At 41.2% G+C, this 17,389-nt stretch overlaps 1 protein-coding gene across 1 annotated transcript; it reads left to right on the top strand.

Moving 5' to 3' along the window:
• The first annotated feature begins 738 nt into the window (after positions 1-738).
• LOC311014137 (neuronal acetylcholine receptor subunit beta-2-like) lies at positions 739-12,933 on the top strand. The gene is made up of 6 exons (XM_084010546.1): positions 739-837; positions 7,454-7,599; positions 7,755-7,799; positions 8,122-8,231; positions 10,739-11,729; positions 12,242-12,933. The coding sequence occupies exons 1-6, from the start codon at positions 786-788 to the stop codon at positions 12,380-12,382; spliced, it is 1,485 nt and encodes a 494-aa protein (XP_083866672.1). The 5' UTR covers positions 739-785; the 3' UTR covers positions 12,383-12,933.
• Positions 12,934-17,389: the final 4,456 nt, after the last annotated feature.

Genomic DNA, 17,389 nt, shown 5'->3' with positions numbered 1-17,389 from the left:
GTAACATTCCTTTTATAGTTTTGGCCGCAGTTCAACAGAAAGCCCACGTTGGTTTCATCTAGCTGCTCCCTTCTGCGCTTAAAAGTGTGTTTTAATTAACGTAAAGTACATTTTTCAATGAGGGGATTTCTCCTTTGATGAGAGAAGATAAGATTGGTTTAAATAGCTGCTGATTATTAAACGTGTTCCCACCCTAGGGAGATCTCTGTTATCCCTTCCTTGTTTGTTGTCCTGTCGCACTGTGTCGATCAAGACGGCAGAGTGAAACTGACGCCCGACGGGGGAGTGCACTGGGCGGGCAGGGCGATGTGAGGACCGGGGCGCTTAAATCTTTTATCTGAAGAATGGCCGCCACGCCGATAACAGGATTGGCGTGTCCCCAGTAGCTGCTGCAGATCTATATCCTCGAAGAAAACCTTGTTTGCATCGCTTAAGAAGAATTAAGGGGAGAACTCTATTCTCTACGGCCGCTCTCCGCTGCGCGCAATCACAGCTCCAGGACCAGCGGTGGAGTCGGTGCGCCTCCTCCTCTCTGGACTCAGACGGCAGTCAGTGCTGCTCCCCATGCCTCCGAGCCTCAGCTACCGGCCGTCATTAACGGAATCCCTCGCAATGAAACCGCTATAATTCCACTCCGCCTTATTTATTTTAGTTTTTGTGTGTGTGTGTGTCTCTCTTTACTTACTTCACATCCGGAGCAGAAAAAAAAAGGAGAAACCACTACGCGAGAAACACGCTCCATCTGTAAGTTTTCGTGTGTCTGTCGCACTGGAGGGGAGGACGCGATGGCAGCCCCGGTGAAAACAGCGTTGGCTCTCCTGGTTCTCACCGTGGCAAGTGAGTAATCCCGTTAAATCCCCGCGGAACGGGACGGGACAGGGTATCTTCTACTTTGTTTTGGCCTGTCTATTGTAAAACGAGTAGCCTACACTCTCTCTGGGCTGCATGCCAATTAATATAACAAGTTAATGTAGGAATGTTAGCATTTTAATGTCACATGTGCTTTGTAGCAACTCCGCTCCTTAAACTAATGCTATCTGTGAGGTTTTTTTTTTTAGATTTGACCGAAATATTTAAGTCACATTTTCAACTTACAGATAACACGTGATCCTGGAAAGCAGGCCAGTGAGGGGGAATATTTGTATTTCAGTTTAGCACGTGATTTTACAGCACTACTCAATAAACTAACTTGTGAACCTCTATTAGGTTATGTGCAGTAGGAAATGTTTTTTATCTCCTTTGTTTCTATCAATCCAAGCCATTTACGAGGAGCTGTCCATGGTTATGAATCAGTCACTGAGGGGGAATCCCATTCAAGCGCTGTCCATGGTGCTGAAGTGGGATCCCAACGTCTCAAATCTGCTGCAGCGCTCAACAGGGCAACCCCCCCCCCCCCCCCCATTGTAACTGCTTCCTCACATTCGTTGAGTGTACAAATGTGTTAGTTAAAATCCTAATTTATTTTATTTATCTGAGAAGTGGGTAATTATTTTACTCCATATCATTATAGAATGAGTTAGGTGTGTTTATTATGCAGACGAGAGTCAGTTTTCACTATTTCATTAGTTTGTTTGCCTGAATTATAGCACCTTACATATGCATCTGAATCTTGGACCTGCAATTCTTTAAACTCCCTAAAACTTAGGTTTGTTTTCAGTGAGTCTCCCTTTTGAGAGCACAGTTGAGATCCAGTTATCAAGTACGGGCATTCTGCAATTACTGCATTTACTACATTCTGCAAGTCTCCTTGTTGTTCGCAACCTGTCCTTTCTTCCTTGCGTTTCCTTTGCTTGACCTCTCTATTCCCCTATTTTGTTTGAATCATCCAAATATGTCTCTGTTCTATGACTCGTTCACTATCACCTGTGCTCTCTCTGCAGCCGAGGCATTGCATGACTGTGGCTCTGTCACTCTTATCAAACTTCACCCTGACTGCTATAGGAAAACAAAATCCAGCTAGCCACTTTGTTGGGGACATATTTCCTTTCAGTCTCGTTCTCTCTCTTGTCACTCTCCGTGTCACTCTGTCACTTTCTGCATTCCATATTTTTAAAATATTTTTTCCAATCTTTCTCTTAGGCATGAGACTTAGTTCCTTATCACACACTCCCCTGTCTCCTCTCGGTCTCTCTCAGTCTCAGCTGCATGCTGCAGTAGATGTACCAATGTGTGCTACAGCTACACCTGATTGGGTGCTCATTTGCAAAATGCTTCAGAGTGCAACTGGGAAAATCACGTGCTATCAATGTGTGACAACTCTGACTGCTTCACTGTAGCCCTCCTGGGGGAAGCTTTACATGTGGGTGGGCAGAAGTATGCAGCTCTAAGATTCATGCTTTTTCACACATTTAAAAATGGCTTTCTCATGACTGCAGATGTGTGTTTGGTGTCAAGAGGTCTTGGCATCAGTGAGTCAACACTTCATAGTAAACATTAGTCATTGCATTGGCACACTTGTTTGGATGTTGCTCTTTGAATGAGAGAAAGGAGGCAGATGAAGAGAGAGATATGTGTTTTTTTAAGCCAGAGAGAACGGCGTCACATGTTTCTGGAAGAAATTAAAGCTGTGGTTACATGTGAGAGTGATGCCGAGGGAGCCGAGGAAAGAAGAGAGACCCTTTTCCTGCTGCCATTGTCTCTTATCTTACCTCCTCCGTGACTGCTGATAGGAAAAGAGCGAAGCAGGACAGAAAGACAGGAGGGACAAGCTGTAACAATACAGACAATTATGATTGTAGTTGTTTTTTATCCTCACACGTCGGTTTGTCTGTGATGATGAAAAGTTTGAGAGAACCAACAGAAATCCCAATGAGACACAAACATGTCTTCGCAGTTGATACATTGTGAGCAATTTGAAATGTCTTGCTGGAACTTGACCATGCAGATGTCTTTTATAACATGATGCTAAAGGCAGTGCAATGAGCAAAAACCAAAGACAGCTCAATCCTAAATTGTTTTAGCCTCAGAAAGGCCACCCCAGATGGCCGGGCAGTGAATAATTCACTACCCTAAAAATGAACCAGGATGCAGAATTTGGATGCTTTTCCTCTCTGCACACTGGACCGATAACAGGGGCTGCCCATCCATGCGCCACAAACAAACACAGCAGCGCTACAGCAGTGTGTCTGAATGTTCGTTGTTACAATCTACACTGTCTGTATGTCCTGATGGAGACTATGTGTTGATTTTATCTGGTTTAGAAAGACTCAGAGAATAATCTGTGATTGTAGTTGAGTCTCTGCTCGTAAGATGATGGCATTTTTATTTTAGCTGCGTTGAATAATTGAGGTATGGAGAGTGCAGCGAGGCAGACAGGAGTGTGTACGTGTGTGTGTGTGTGTGTGTGTGTGTGTGTGTGTGTGTGTGTGTGTGTGTGTGCGCATACATTGTGATGGGACTTGCTGGTAGACTCCCAAATGCATACATCAACCTCACACACATCTCATTTAAGCCTTATCTACTGTTTTAACATTTACTGCCAGAACCTGCATTTCTTCCTCAGTCCCTTTCCACTAATCACATGAAGTGATTTGTCTTTCATAGTTGAGTCTTGCTTGTGCTAGGTTTATCTTTATGCCGCCCTTTTTTACGCTTTTAAGACAGTACTGCATCTCCTACGTCTCTGACAGAAATCAGTGAAGTGAATCAGCCTGAAAGGGGACTGAAGCAGCTGCAGTAAACGTCACACTGCAGGCCATGGTGGTTTGGTTCCTAAACAAAACCAAGCAACCAACCTATTATTAGTCTCTGCCATGTGCTGATATCATACTACTCCAGCTTTTTAGTATTGCACATTCAAAATTATTTTATGGTGAGGATACAACAAAAACAGCATGGTCCAAGATATCCTGATTCTTCGTCCATATGGGTCAAAAGCACGGGATCCTACATTTTGCATAATGCAACCAATATAACTTTTGTTTATGACCTCCATGCTAAATGCCCATGTCTCTCAAACTCCATTAGCCCAAAGGGAATGCAGACTTTCTGAAAGCCATCAATGTCATCTCGGTTGGTAGTACTCCTCATGATGAGAGAGTGTTCCTCGAAGCTTAACGGGAGTATTTTCCATCATTTACTTTTGTTTCATTTTACCATCACAGATAATGATTGTAGTTCAATAAATGCCTGTTTTTCACGTCTTGGTGCTTTTTTATTGAGACCTTAATCCAATTAAACAAAGCGCGGTGACAAATAAAGCTGAAACAATGAGCTGACTAACAGGATTTACACAGAGTGTAGGCTCAACTCCCAGGCCACCCCAATCACACCAGTTGCTTTCAATTACTGCATAGAAAGATAGATTTGTTGCCAGGCTGTGATCCCATTTTGCACACTTATGAATCCCTGTGATTTCTCATGAATCATCACCACAATATGGCATGATCCGATTTTCATTTAATCAGATAATTACGTTAACCTGGGAATAGTTTTTTCCCATGGTACTTGCTGTTGTTTGTTGTTTATTGTGTGTCTGTTGTCCTCTCCTCTCCTGTGTCTCCGTCCCCTCTCTCCGTCTAATCCTGACAGAGAGCTCTGGGTTTCAGAGCTCTGTTAAGACATATACCCTCGAGGTTTAGTGTCATGTCATAGTTTCTCAAATGTCGAACACCACTCCCATCACTTCTTCAGATGGGAGCCTGCTGGACGTTAACGTGGACTGATCTAGTGTAGAATTTCTCTCTCTTTCTTGCACCTGCCTTTACAGCTCAGTGCCTCTTATTTCCAGTTTGATCTGACATGTCCCAGAAAACATTTTATCTTGGATGTATGATGATATGACAGCTGGCAGAAATGCTGAAAACCTGTGCAAGGAAAGTGCCAAAATAAACAATATTCATAGTTGTCCAAAGCTGCCAATGGCGCAGTTCTGAGATGTCTGGAAACAAGTATATTGCTGATGTCGGTTGAGTATTGTTTGGATAGTTGTTTCTCATGTCTTCTCCTGAAATTAAACCTCCAGCTGTCCTAGGTTATGACTGGTCAAACTCTGGAGCTGAGACTATTCAGGGCAGTTAGATGATGGAAACCACAGCCAGACTTATACAACTCTCTAATGGCAGAGGTTTTACAATCAGATTGCTAATACTTTTTTTCATTAGATTGTGTTGGTTCAAGGTGAATTTGCCTTGGCCTGTCAAAAGGCAGAGCACAATTTTCTCACTGCCTACTGTGGTCTGGACTGACGTCATTTCAAGTATGTTACACAATAGACGAGTGACAGTGTTAATACCTCACTACGACATCTAACACAAACTCTTCCTCCCCCTGACTGGACACTTGCTGAGTCATCCATCTTCTGAAACCTGAATGGTTGTTTTCAGCTGTAGCTAAATGCTAAACGACTGGCTTTGGGAGTCTGAGTTTTAAATAAATGTCATGAAAACATAAAATCATACATCTTAAAGATATCCTGGTTGAATCGAGGCAGTATGTGATGAGTTGGGATGAGAGGAGGTCAGAGCTGTCATATGCTGTACTGATTGTAAATCCCCTCGAGCCAAGTTTGTGATGTGTGTAACAGACTTTATAGATAAATGTGACTTGTTACTGATATTTGTTACAACCCCTTTCAGCAAGGTGTGGACACAAATGTGTAGTATCAGTGTATCAGTGATGTATACTGGCTCTAGGGTGAAAGCCAGGTGTGGTAACAGGCAGACAGACAGACAGAAAAGAAAACTGTGGCATGAAGACAGGTATGTATACTGGAGACCTGATGAGCAAATATGGAAAGGGAGCAAATGCTTGAGAAGGAGATAATGGCAGAAAGTGTAAAGGATTTTGTGACTGACAGTAGGAAGAAATATGGAATTACTTTTGCTGTGACAGAAATCATTCCAACAATCCAGACAAAAACCTCCCTGCTTATGTAGATTAGTTACTTTACTATGAATCTAATGTATCATACTTTAAGTTATTTTTAAATATGGAGTCTTATGCTGCTTCCGGCTGCGATATACACATAATTGACCTATTATGTAATCAACCTCTCTCGTTTTTCCCCTCTCTTGTCACCCTCAAGTTTAGATTGTCCTGTAAGCAGAAAAAGCCATAGCCAGCAGTCATGTCATGGGGAGTTTATTTATGGAGCACAAACAAAGCGGTCACCAAAGCCTTCCAGAAAACAGGGAACATAAAAACAAATAAAAGAAAACACGTGAGAACGGGTACAAGACAGAAACACGAGGGAAAAGGCTTTTCAATGGAAGTGGCTGTGACAGAGAGTGCCTATTGGCTTGTACAGGAGCACAGGAGAACACCAATTTAATATTTCTATTTTTAACAGAGGGACAGCAGATATGAACATATGGATACATTTTTTATAAACAAAAAAAAAACAAGGGACTCTGGATTTTATCAAACAATTGAAAATCTTTCGAACCAACCACTGAGGTTCTGTGACCCCTTCAGACATTTTTCTTTGTTGATTAAATGGGTGAGTGTGAATGACTCTGAGTGTGTGTGTGTTTGTGTGTGAGTGTGTGTTCGAATGGGACTCATTATTGTCTTGTAGCCTGCAGATTGCATGCATTGTTATTATGCAATATGCAATGCTTAAATTAGTATTTGTGTGTGTATGTTGGCCTAACACACAATTACATTGTGTCTGTGATGTCAAACGGATCAGCGACACGCACATATTCACATTGCTCTCACTGCACACTCATTCCATCCAAGGACCTAATTGGTGAGACCTCACATCACGACATTTAAACACCGCTTCACAAACTACTGCCCTGGGCATTCGTGTGTGTTTTGTACGCTTCTGTTATTGTTGGATTTCTCATTATTTCGACTAATTCAACTAAACTGACAATCAGCAATCAGCAATGGACGTATATAATTGACTGAATTCAGATTTTGAGTGATGCTTGACACAAGGTTGAGGTATTTAAGATCAACTGAAGAACGACTCAACTTCACCTCAACTTTCATTTCTATTTAATTGTCAACTGTGCTTTAGATCTCATCCATTCGTAAGGCACCTAATAAGTTATTATGCAATTTATTTTAATATCAGAGCCATTTGTTCACTGACTTACTGTGTCACAGCTCCTCTAGATATGATTCATCCAACCATGGACAGTTGAACCCAAGCACTTCTACCCATGAATATCTGATTAAATGTCACAGTCAATGACGTGGCCCCGGGTGTTTAGTCACCATACCTGGTCATTTAACACACACACACACACACACACACACACACACACACACACACACACACACACACACACACACACACACACACACACACACACACACACACACACACACACACACACACACACACACAAATATATCTGCATGTTTTCGTTCTAACCTGTTTTTGTTCTAACCTGGTACATGGTTGGCCACATCTATGTTGACCAACGGACTACAACACAGGTCCTGATCCGGTACAAAGGTGCTCTCCAACTCTGTTTTCTCTGTGTATGTCTGCATGCAGCTGCCTTGTGTGCGGAGGTCGAGGAGCGGCTGGTGGGTCACCTGTTGTCACCAGAGCGCTACAACAAGCTGATCAGACCAGCTGTCAACAACAGCCAGCAGGTCACCATTTACATCCAGGTGTCTCTGGCCCAGCTGATCAACGTGGTGGGCAAACACACACTCCATTCAAATCCACATATGCTGTTATTATAGTGGCATATCGTACTCATTTAAGATAATTAAAAAAGACACATGCTGTAGATTATTCTGCTGGGATGACTTCTGCCTTCCACGACCCCTCTTCCTGTCTTGTGTTTCAGAACGAGAGAGAGCAGATCATGACCACCAACTGTTGGCTCAGTCAGGTTTGTGTCTCCATTCGTCCCCTTGTTCTCCGTGTGTGATTGTGTTGCTGGAGAGATGCCTGGGCACTGCCGCTGTGCCATTATGCAAGGCAGTAAGCCCTGAACTGCTCACTGAATGCTATAGAGCTGAAAACTGCTTCTAATAAACTCTGATGGGTTGAATGGAGGGAATAAGTGTTATTGGTTAAATTTTTAGAATGTATTTTGTTTTGTAACCGTGTATGATATTATTTGTGTGATTATTATTCATGCACATATGTATGTGATTTTTGATTAACTCCATGTCCTCATGTGTGCATATGTGTGTGCACTTCTCCATCAGGTATGGAATGACTACAGATTAATGTGGGACCCTGAGGAGTACGAGGGAATCAAGAAAATCCGGCTCCCATCACAACACATCTGGCTGCCGGACATTGTCCTCTACAACAAGTACGTCAGTTTGTGAAAGACAGAACAAGTGTGTGTTTGAGTAAAGCTGAGTGATTATAAGCGGAACAATGAGCAAAAGCCCCATTTTTCATAAAACGTTTTCTCATATCCTCTTATGCCATATCCTCTTATCCCACTTTCACCTTTTTTTAGGATGATGACTGTAATGAAAATGTTGTGTTAACACGTGTCTAGACTGTCTGCTGATGAGTAATCTTTAAGAGATTACAGGTTTTACAGAGAAAAGCAGACAGGGACAATTTGCATTTGGTCACACCTTTGAAGTGATCAAGTCTCACATTTAAATAAAAAAAAATATATATTATATACATAATGAAGCAGCTGGCCTACACCTTGCAGCAACCTCACATGCATTTCAAATTGTTCAGCTGCATTTCACAGTATGGATTATGATATATACATTGGATCAATTCCATCAAATCATAGCATTACAATCAAGTGCCAATAGAAATCAATGTACTATAAACGACCTTGCTGCACAGTCCAACTACTCTGGAAAACAGGAGCACATCAATGAATATTATGGTGTGTATCACATCGAGTAAAAAATGCACAAAACATGATGTGAGAACGTTGTCACTTTGTGTGCATATCTTAAAATTAATCTAACATCCGTAAAAAAAATAGCTGCAAGGAAAAAATCAATACAAGAGAATGTTTATACGAGGAGAAATCCGCCCTACTGCCTCTATTCACTGGAGTGTTAGCTGTCAGACACGAAGGCTTTTGGGCATCACCTCATCTGTCACCCATATAGGTCGACACCTGGGTCTTTTTATTCCATCTGCTAGTTTCTTGCATATAACTCGTAACAAAGAACAGTTAACTTTCATATTAAATGTAATTAATATAGGAGTTTGATATTGTGTATTGGGGTAGTGCCTGTCCAATGTGTTGGATAAACAACTTTCTAACCTTATTTCCAATGTCATAGCCTAGTTGTCTTGAAGTGAGTTGTGTACAATAACGGAAGATAATTTGACCATGTGTGTTTTTTTCCCAGTTTTCACTGTGGTACTTAATTGTCAGCTGTAGCTTTTTATTTTCCCCTCAGTAGACATAACAAATACAAATGATAATAATAAAAAAACGAACACAAAATCCAGCAAAACCTCAAGACTTAGTATTAATATTAAATTACAGAGAACATCAGGGCTAGAATTTTAAGCAAAGTTTCGCTTCAATATCTACTTCATTGTAGAAACATGGTGCTTTGATTCGTCTGGTGCTTATAAAAGTCATAATAAGGAAATGTTAGTCATCAATTAATCATACATGAAAAGTCTAAAAACTGAAAATCAGAACATCTCGTTTTGATCTTTCCCATTAATCATCCCATGACCCCTCAGATCCCTTTATATTTTGACCCCTTGGAGGGGCCGGACCCCTAGGTTGGGAACCATGGGACTATATTAGTTAACTGCACATAAGATACAGTAGTCAAAACACTTTCCATCGACCTGCTGCCAAAATAATCCATGGGCATTGGTCAAGCCATGTTTCTGTTGAAAAAGAACTTCATTGTTTTTTAGCCAAAATTAAAGGGAAACCCCTTAAAGTCTCAGAAAATGGAAAGATCCATGGAAACGGAATAACCTCTATCTGCTGATAGAGACTATGTGATATCCAAAGCTCTAGAACATAATGAATAGTTCTGGTGGTTTGATGATTTTCTAAACTACTGTAACCAAGGTCAAGAATCCTGATTGGTAGTTGGACAAGCTCACCATGGTGTGTTGGCGTGTAGCCTTTTTGTTTTGGTCAGCTGGGTTACTCCACAGTTTATAAAGGAGTGGTAGGCATTAAACTTTTATGAACACAGATTGCTGGTCAGCTAAAGACCACATAATGGCTCAAAAGACAAAATGATAGGAGATGATCAGCACTACCGGGTCGAAGACTCCGGCCAAGTGTGGGGGACCAGAGGTTGCAGAAAGCAGGTGGGGCCTTTGCATTTTTAATCAGCCTGCATATTCACAGCAAGGCCAAAAACATTAGAGACCGAGTGTGATGGTTGGATTCCTGACCTACTTTATAATTGATAGACCACTTATCTATAATGCATCACCTTCAGCCTCGGAGAAACGCCGGTCTCAGCTGATTTGAGGTGAGGGGGGACAGTTGTTGCCATGTTGCTGGGATGTGTCCCAGATTGAGCTCCCCCCCTTGAGATGATCAACACACATCCTTGAACTTTCAACAAATATAACTGTTGCATGTGTCACCCCTGCAGAAACACAGTGGCATACATACAAACCCATACTTAGTTGCAATAGCATTATAAGCTAGCTTTAATGGATTTAAAAAATGATTATGCAAATATGTCCACCAGGCAAAATCATTGCCAGTCACACTGGCATTATAGGTGATCAGCTGCTCCATTCATTCTTCCCCAGCCAGATTCCTCATCCATCCCAATCTCTTCCTTGTAAACTCACGTTTTAGTATTTTACTATTGATTAAGGGCTACCTTTTCCTCCTCTCAGTGCTGATGGGACCTATGAAGTCTCCTTCTACTCCAACGTCGTGGTCTCCAACAATGGCGAGGTGGCCTGGCTCCCGCCGGCGATCTACAAGTCGGCCTGCAAAATCGAAGTCCGAGATTTCCCTTTTGACCAGCAGAACTGCACCCTCAAGTTTCGCTCCTGGACCTACGACCACACTGAGATTGATCTCATCCTCCTCAGTGATTTTGCCTCACGTGACGACTTCAAACCCAGTGGTGAATGGGATATTGTTTCACTGCCGGGACGCAAGAACGAAGACCCCAATGACATCAGATACCTAGATATCACCTATGACTTCATTATAAAGAGGAAACCTCTCTTCTACACCATCAACCTTATCATTCCCTGCATCCTGATCACTTCACTGGCTATTCTGGTGTTCTACCTCCCGTCAGACTGCGGTGAGAAGATGACTCTCTGTATCTCCGTACTCTTGGCCCTGACTGTGTTTTTACTCCTTATCTCAAAGATCGTGCCACCCACGTCTTTAGCAGTGCCTCTGATCGGAAAGTACCTAATGTTTTCAATGGTGCTGGTCACCTTCTCCATCGTCACCAGCGTTTGCGTGCTCAACGTGCATCATCGGTCCCCTAGTACGCACACCATGCCCCCTTGGGTCAAGCGTATCTTCCTGTACCGGCTCCCCTCTTACCTCTTCATGCGGAGACCTGGGAGCTCCAACATCCGTGAGAAGTTCCGGAAAAAACACCAGCAGCGTTCATACTCTGACCAAAAGCTTCGTGGAGCGGATGGAGGAACGGGAAGTCCTGCAGGAATGGCCGATTCCTCCTCATCCTTCTTTGTGAACGAGGAGTCGGCCAAACGCTATGGCTGGAAGATCAGTGACTTGTCAGAGAACACAGAGTTCAGGAAGAGGATGACGCTCAAGTGCAACATTGACACAGAGGATGCGGTAGATGGAGTGCGCTATATTGCTGAGAAGATGAAGAGTGAGGATGATGATGAAGGGGTAGGTCATATCTGCATGTTTATATGTGTGATAAATCTAAATATGTCCAACCTGCTTTTGTTTGTTGTTCCGACTGTGGTAAATAACTAACCCCAACCAAACCCTTTGTGGTTTCCACATTAGGTACCACCTTTTGACCCAAACCTAACCTAACCCTAAACCCTAAACCGCATATCCTTGGAGCAACATTTTAGGATTCTAGAAAGTTTTAGTTTAACAATATCTTCATGTGCCAGCCAACCTCATGGTACAAACCAAAGGTACCATCTTTTAACCCAAAACTCACCTATCACTAACTCCAAACCCTAAACCGCCTATATTCTTGGAAGAACATTTTAGGATTCTAGAATTGTTTTTGGTACATTTTATACTTGCTAAACATCAGGATGTTTGCATTGTCATTTTGAGCATTTCAGCATGTTGACATTACAAACTTGTACAAATCAGTTTATGTATGTTCAAGACATGAAGCACAACAGTGGCAACATTTGACATGCAACCTCTCCCTGCAGATTATTGAAGACTGGAAGTACGTGGCCATGGTAATCGACCGTCTCTTCCTGTGGATCTTTGTGTTTGTGTGTGTGGTCGGGACGCTGGGCCTCTTCATGCAGCCTCTGTTCCAGAGTTACAACACTCCCATTATTGATTAGACGGACTGAAACCAAAAGCTGAGACGTCATCGTGAACTTTGATTGCCCCCCCCTTGAAACAGAGCTCTGACAACATTTTAACACATGAACTCCGTCTCGCACCACATGCTCACTGGGAAATTATAATGACGCACTTTAGCCCTCTTCCACCACCTGATCCCCTCCTTACTTCGACCCATGTCCTCTTCCTCCTCCATGCGTCCTGCCATCTTCTGCTCCGCTCATCTGTCATCAACTGGGATCTAATTAGATGAGTAAATGAATGGATAACTCCGGTTTATTACAATTTGGTTCACATTTTTATAGTGTGGCCATTATTCAGTTGACAGGAATTATGGAGATCATATTGTTAGTAGAGATCTGGCAGTGTGGATGCTACATGGTATATGCCCCCACCCCTAAACCCGTGGGTTATCTAACCACATTGGGATGAGAAACCCAAGGCAAATAGTACTTGTAACCTAAAATGTCTACTGTAGTATCAGTCACAGTTTTCTGATGGAAAAAAAAAACAAGATCAAAGTCCTAATAAACCTAAATTATCTTTAAATTAAAACATTTTATGAATTTAAACAACCATTCAGTCATGATGCTCTTTTCTTGGGGATATAGATCCACAGTATCCAATGACTGAAATGTAGAAGTACTTTGAAAAGAAAACCTTGACCTGAAGTGGTTAAATGGAAAGTGCGTTGACCCCTATCACTGTTCACAAAGGTTTACCTGGCCAACAGCAACTCAGGACTTCTTCATCTTTTTTTTTTTTTAGAACAGACTTGATTTTGCTGTTTTCCACCACCCGATCCCTCTGTAACTGAATCAACTTCTAATGGCCCTAACATGTAATTATGTAGGCCTGCATGCATGCAACCAGGCCCTGTTTTTTGTCGTTTTTTTTTTGTTTTACTCAAAGAGAGAAGGAGCCCAAAGACCAACCAGGCAACAGAAACTCACAAGCAGACTCATTTTGGAGATACAGGCCATCAACAACACATCCACGGCGGATGAAGATGAATCCTTTCTGTGTAGATACATAGAAGAGGATCACCTCCCTGTGTCCTTTTTCCAATAGCACACATACTGTATGAATTTCTAATATTTGCCTTGAAAACGAAAGCGAGAGGGGACACGAAATAGCTAACTGTTGGGCTGCTCAAATAATAATGGATGGGTTTGTAAGAGGGCGACCAGCCTGTTTTTTTACTCCCACACACACCTCACTGTGTGGACTCATAATAATAATATTAACTAACAGCTGTTGTGAAGTTTTAAAGCAGCAGTGTTTTATCTGAAGGTGGAATTTTACAATAATGCTAAAAGAAAATGCAAAACTTAAAACCAGTGACCATTAGGCTGTTGTTACACACCATGCTCTTAAAGGCACAGTACAGTTGTTTCATCAAAGCAGTGCTCATCAGCATCCCACCAAGGAAACCAGCAGCAATAACATTGTACAGTATTTTATACACACTGGTCTGGATCAAATCAGCTAAACAGCCTGGCTCTTCACTTGCTTCATCCTCCATCATATTATATGCTTGATTATCTAAGTCTGATCTCAGAGAAGTTACTTTATCTTCAATCTTTCAAGAGATATAACTTGTCACCATCATAACGCACATGTCTTTCACCTCCATGCTGGCCAAGGAAAAGGTGTACTGTAGGCCGATTAATCCAGCTGTGTTGATTTCTTTCATATCTGATTTTATTTGGTGGTTGGAATGAAACATCCTTTATTCCTTTGTCTTCCCACTGGTTGGTCATGTTTTGTCTGTCTGGACAATAAATGCTGAGAATTACTGGAAGGGACTGTGATGGGAGCTGATGTCTTGATAAGTAGATCAATAAAAGGAAATTAAAGCATCAAGAAGTTCATCATGAATCGCATGAATTGGTCATTTTATACTGTAATCTTTATTATAAACCTGTCTCCCTTAGGGTTAGGTCTCCAGCTTTTCCTCTCTTATCAGGCTATTTGGGTATCACCTTGTTAAGGACGTGACAAAGTAAAAGTTCAAACATCCTCCAGGCTTTTTTCTCACACATTTTCAGCCACGCTGTGATGATTCAAGACGAAGCACAATCTCCGGGCAGTTGGCATTTTGGACAGAAGTTTCGGAAGTGTATGTGCTCTTTGTGTATGTGTGAACTCTCCGGGGCCAAGGCTAAATGTTAGTCATGACTAAGGCTTCATTAGACAGTCTCGTATCTCCGGGGTTTGCGACTTCTCCTTCTGTTAGCTTAAGACGGCAGCGAGGTGGTATGACTGCTAAAGGGACAACGCATGTGAATGAATAATCACAAATCTGGAAAGTAAGTAAGAAAGTATTTTATGTGTCATGAAGCTTCCTCCTCTTTATCAGATAGCAGCTGCTCTCCTGAAAGGTTGTGTTGACCCAAAAAGGAGCCAGAAACATCTGATAAAGCTCGTTGGTTACATGGTGCTGATGAACATCTCTAACAACTCACATTTTTTTTACAAACAACAAGTTATTGCAGTTTCTAGTGTCTCCATTGATATTTTAAGATTTGTTTTTCCAGAACACAAATGCAACACAAATGCATATCAGACCCCACACACACTCACTCAAAGTCAAACGGTGACATAATAAAAACAGACAACAGAAAGACATCAAATTGGAGCTGGATTCAATAATTATAGCTCATAGTTGATCCCATCCTCTCCTTGTATGACTCATAAATTTGATTCTTGACATCTGCATCATGTTCCATTAACAGAGTGGCCCATGAGGGTGAGGAGGGTTAGAGGGGCTGATGTGGGGTTTATGTGTCTGGTTCTAAACATCATACAAATTTCATCTCTACTACTTTCTGTTACACTGTTTTCTCTTTGATTGCAATTCAACAATGACAATTCTTGACCATTTTACAATTTTTAATGTATGTATTTTTGTTATCCTTTAATGTTTTTTTTCTGTTTTTGTCATTACAACTTGTCTCCCAAATTCCGAAGTCGCAATTTTTTGATGCAGTTGCTGATAGAAACGTCCATAATGGGATATCTTTAAAGATGTTTTTCAAGCAGTTTTGCTTTGGAAGCAAGAGATCTTAATCACATCTTTCTACACAAAATCCAAACAGGGCTGCAAGTAGGACACTTTGGTTTCTACTCTCTATCATTCTGTAAACGTGTCCAGTTACAGAATGGTTATAAAAATAATAAGTGTGGTGACACACTTCACTTAGGCAGGTTTGTAAATTTAAAAAATCTACTGGATTTCAGTAGAACACACAATTTATAGGACCCACACCATTCAACAACATGAATGACACTTTATTGTAATTATAATATGTATGTGTGTATTTCAACTATTTAGCCACTCCTGTGCCACCTGGCCCATTCTTCAAGTAAAAAAGATTGAGGAAAAAAGGATCAAAGTCAGCTAGAGAGAGTTGGTGTTTTGGTCTCCAGGTCTGATCATGAAGCGTGACATAGGAGATGAAATTGGATGGGTGAGGGTGGGAGGATGGTGGTAGACAAGATGTGATAAAGCGAGACAGGGACGATAAAGGTAGGCCATAAACAAGAGACACAAGACCTCTGCAGTCTGTTCGACCGGCAGAGGAGCCGACCTTAAAGACTGCTATATTGTAATCAGAGATCAATCAAAGTATTTATTCTTCTCTGCAAGACAAACCCATATGTAAATATATATATTTACACACACACATATATATATATATATATATATATATATATATATATATATATATATATATATATATATATATAAATGGTCCCTGACCCTGTCAGTGTTTGACTATTAAATATGAAAGGTGTAATTTATTCCTGTAGATGTTTAAGGTTATGGCAATAATAACTGTTGAGTTAAATCAACAGCAATGCATCATATTCAAAAAGATATGACATATTTTCCTGTATGAACCACATCTCTCTCAGTCTACTTTTAAATACTTAATACTCAATACTGTATTCTATTCTCTCTGTCAACCTGCTGTAACTCTTGAACCTCTGATGCAGCATGGTGAATGCCAGCAGTTCCATCCTGTAGTTGGCCGTTACCCTCCATATCCCCCATTATTCTCCACAGGACATTCCTTTAGGATTTATACCTGCCATTTCAGCTCTCTGGTCAATATTTATGAACTACAATACTGCACTGCAGAATGTGAAGGTGCTGTACAGTTGAGTCAGGGGCCATCGATTCTTCCCTGTGAGCCGCTGTGCAAATGAGCTTAAGGGACAAATGCATGGTCACTTTAAAGGGTTTTACACAATGCCCCGGGGTCACTCTGTAATGTCCCTGCTTGAGCAATAAATATGTCTTCAAGTCTGCAACATGATGACAGGCAGGGTGCCTGCTGCTGCTCACTAGTGGTCAGGAGAGACACTGCAGACTTTTCTTTTATTAGTATGAGGAACATCCTTTTTAATACTTTACCACCACAGCCAATCAAACAAGAAGCACAAGATATTTGTAATGACATTACGATAAATACACAGATTTTACACTGTTACCCATAAAATTTGAATAGTTTGTTTGCAGACACAATCCTCTTTTTAAATGCATCACTTGAATGTTATCACTTTTGACCAGTTATAATGATTAAATTATGTGTCCCAGGTGAAATGAATTCATGCATCACATTGTTTGGCGTAATAAAAGACAAAACATTTGCAAATTATTCCAACTTTATGGACGTCCCTGTATATTCTGGAAATGATTAAATGATTCTACAATTCCATAGATATCCCCATGCACAGCATCAGTATTTGTCTAAAATCTCTAAAGCTAATCAGACATAATTGGCCTTGTAAGGCCAGAGGAAAACTATGCAGAACATGAAGGCAATCAAAACACATCTGCATGCCTCTTGTCTTGTACACATTAAATCAACATGCTTCTTATACATTGCAGTTTGTAACAAAAAAATGCACTAGACTTGCAATATTCTTATAAGTCATAAAAAGAAAAGGATGGACTATTTCAGTTGGACACTTTCCCCAAGGCCACCGCTGAGAAT

The sequence above is a fragment of the Eutrigla gurnardus genome, assembly GCF_963514095.1.
Source record: "Eutrigla gurnardus genome assembly, chromosome: 5".
NCBI lineage: Eukaryota > Metazoa > Chordata > Actinopteri > Perciformes > Triglidae > Eutrigla > Eutrigla gurnardus.
The sequence above is the reverse complement of the archived record's forward strand: the minus strand, read 5'-3'. Positions and strand labels throughout refer to the sequence as shown.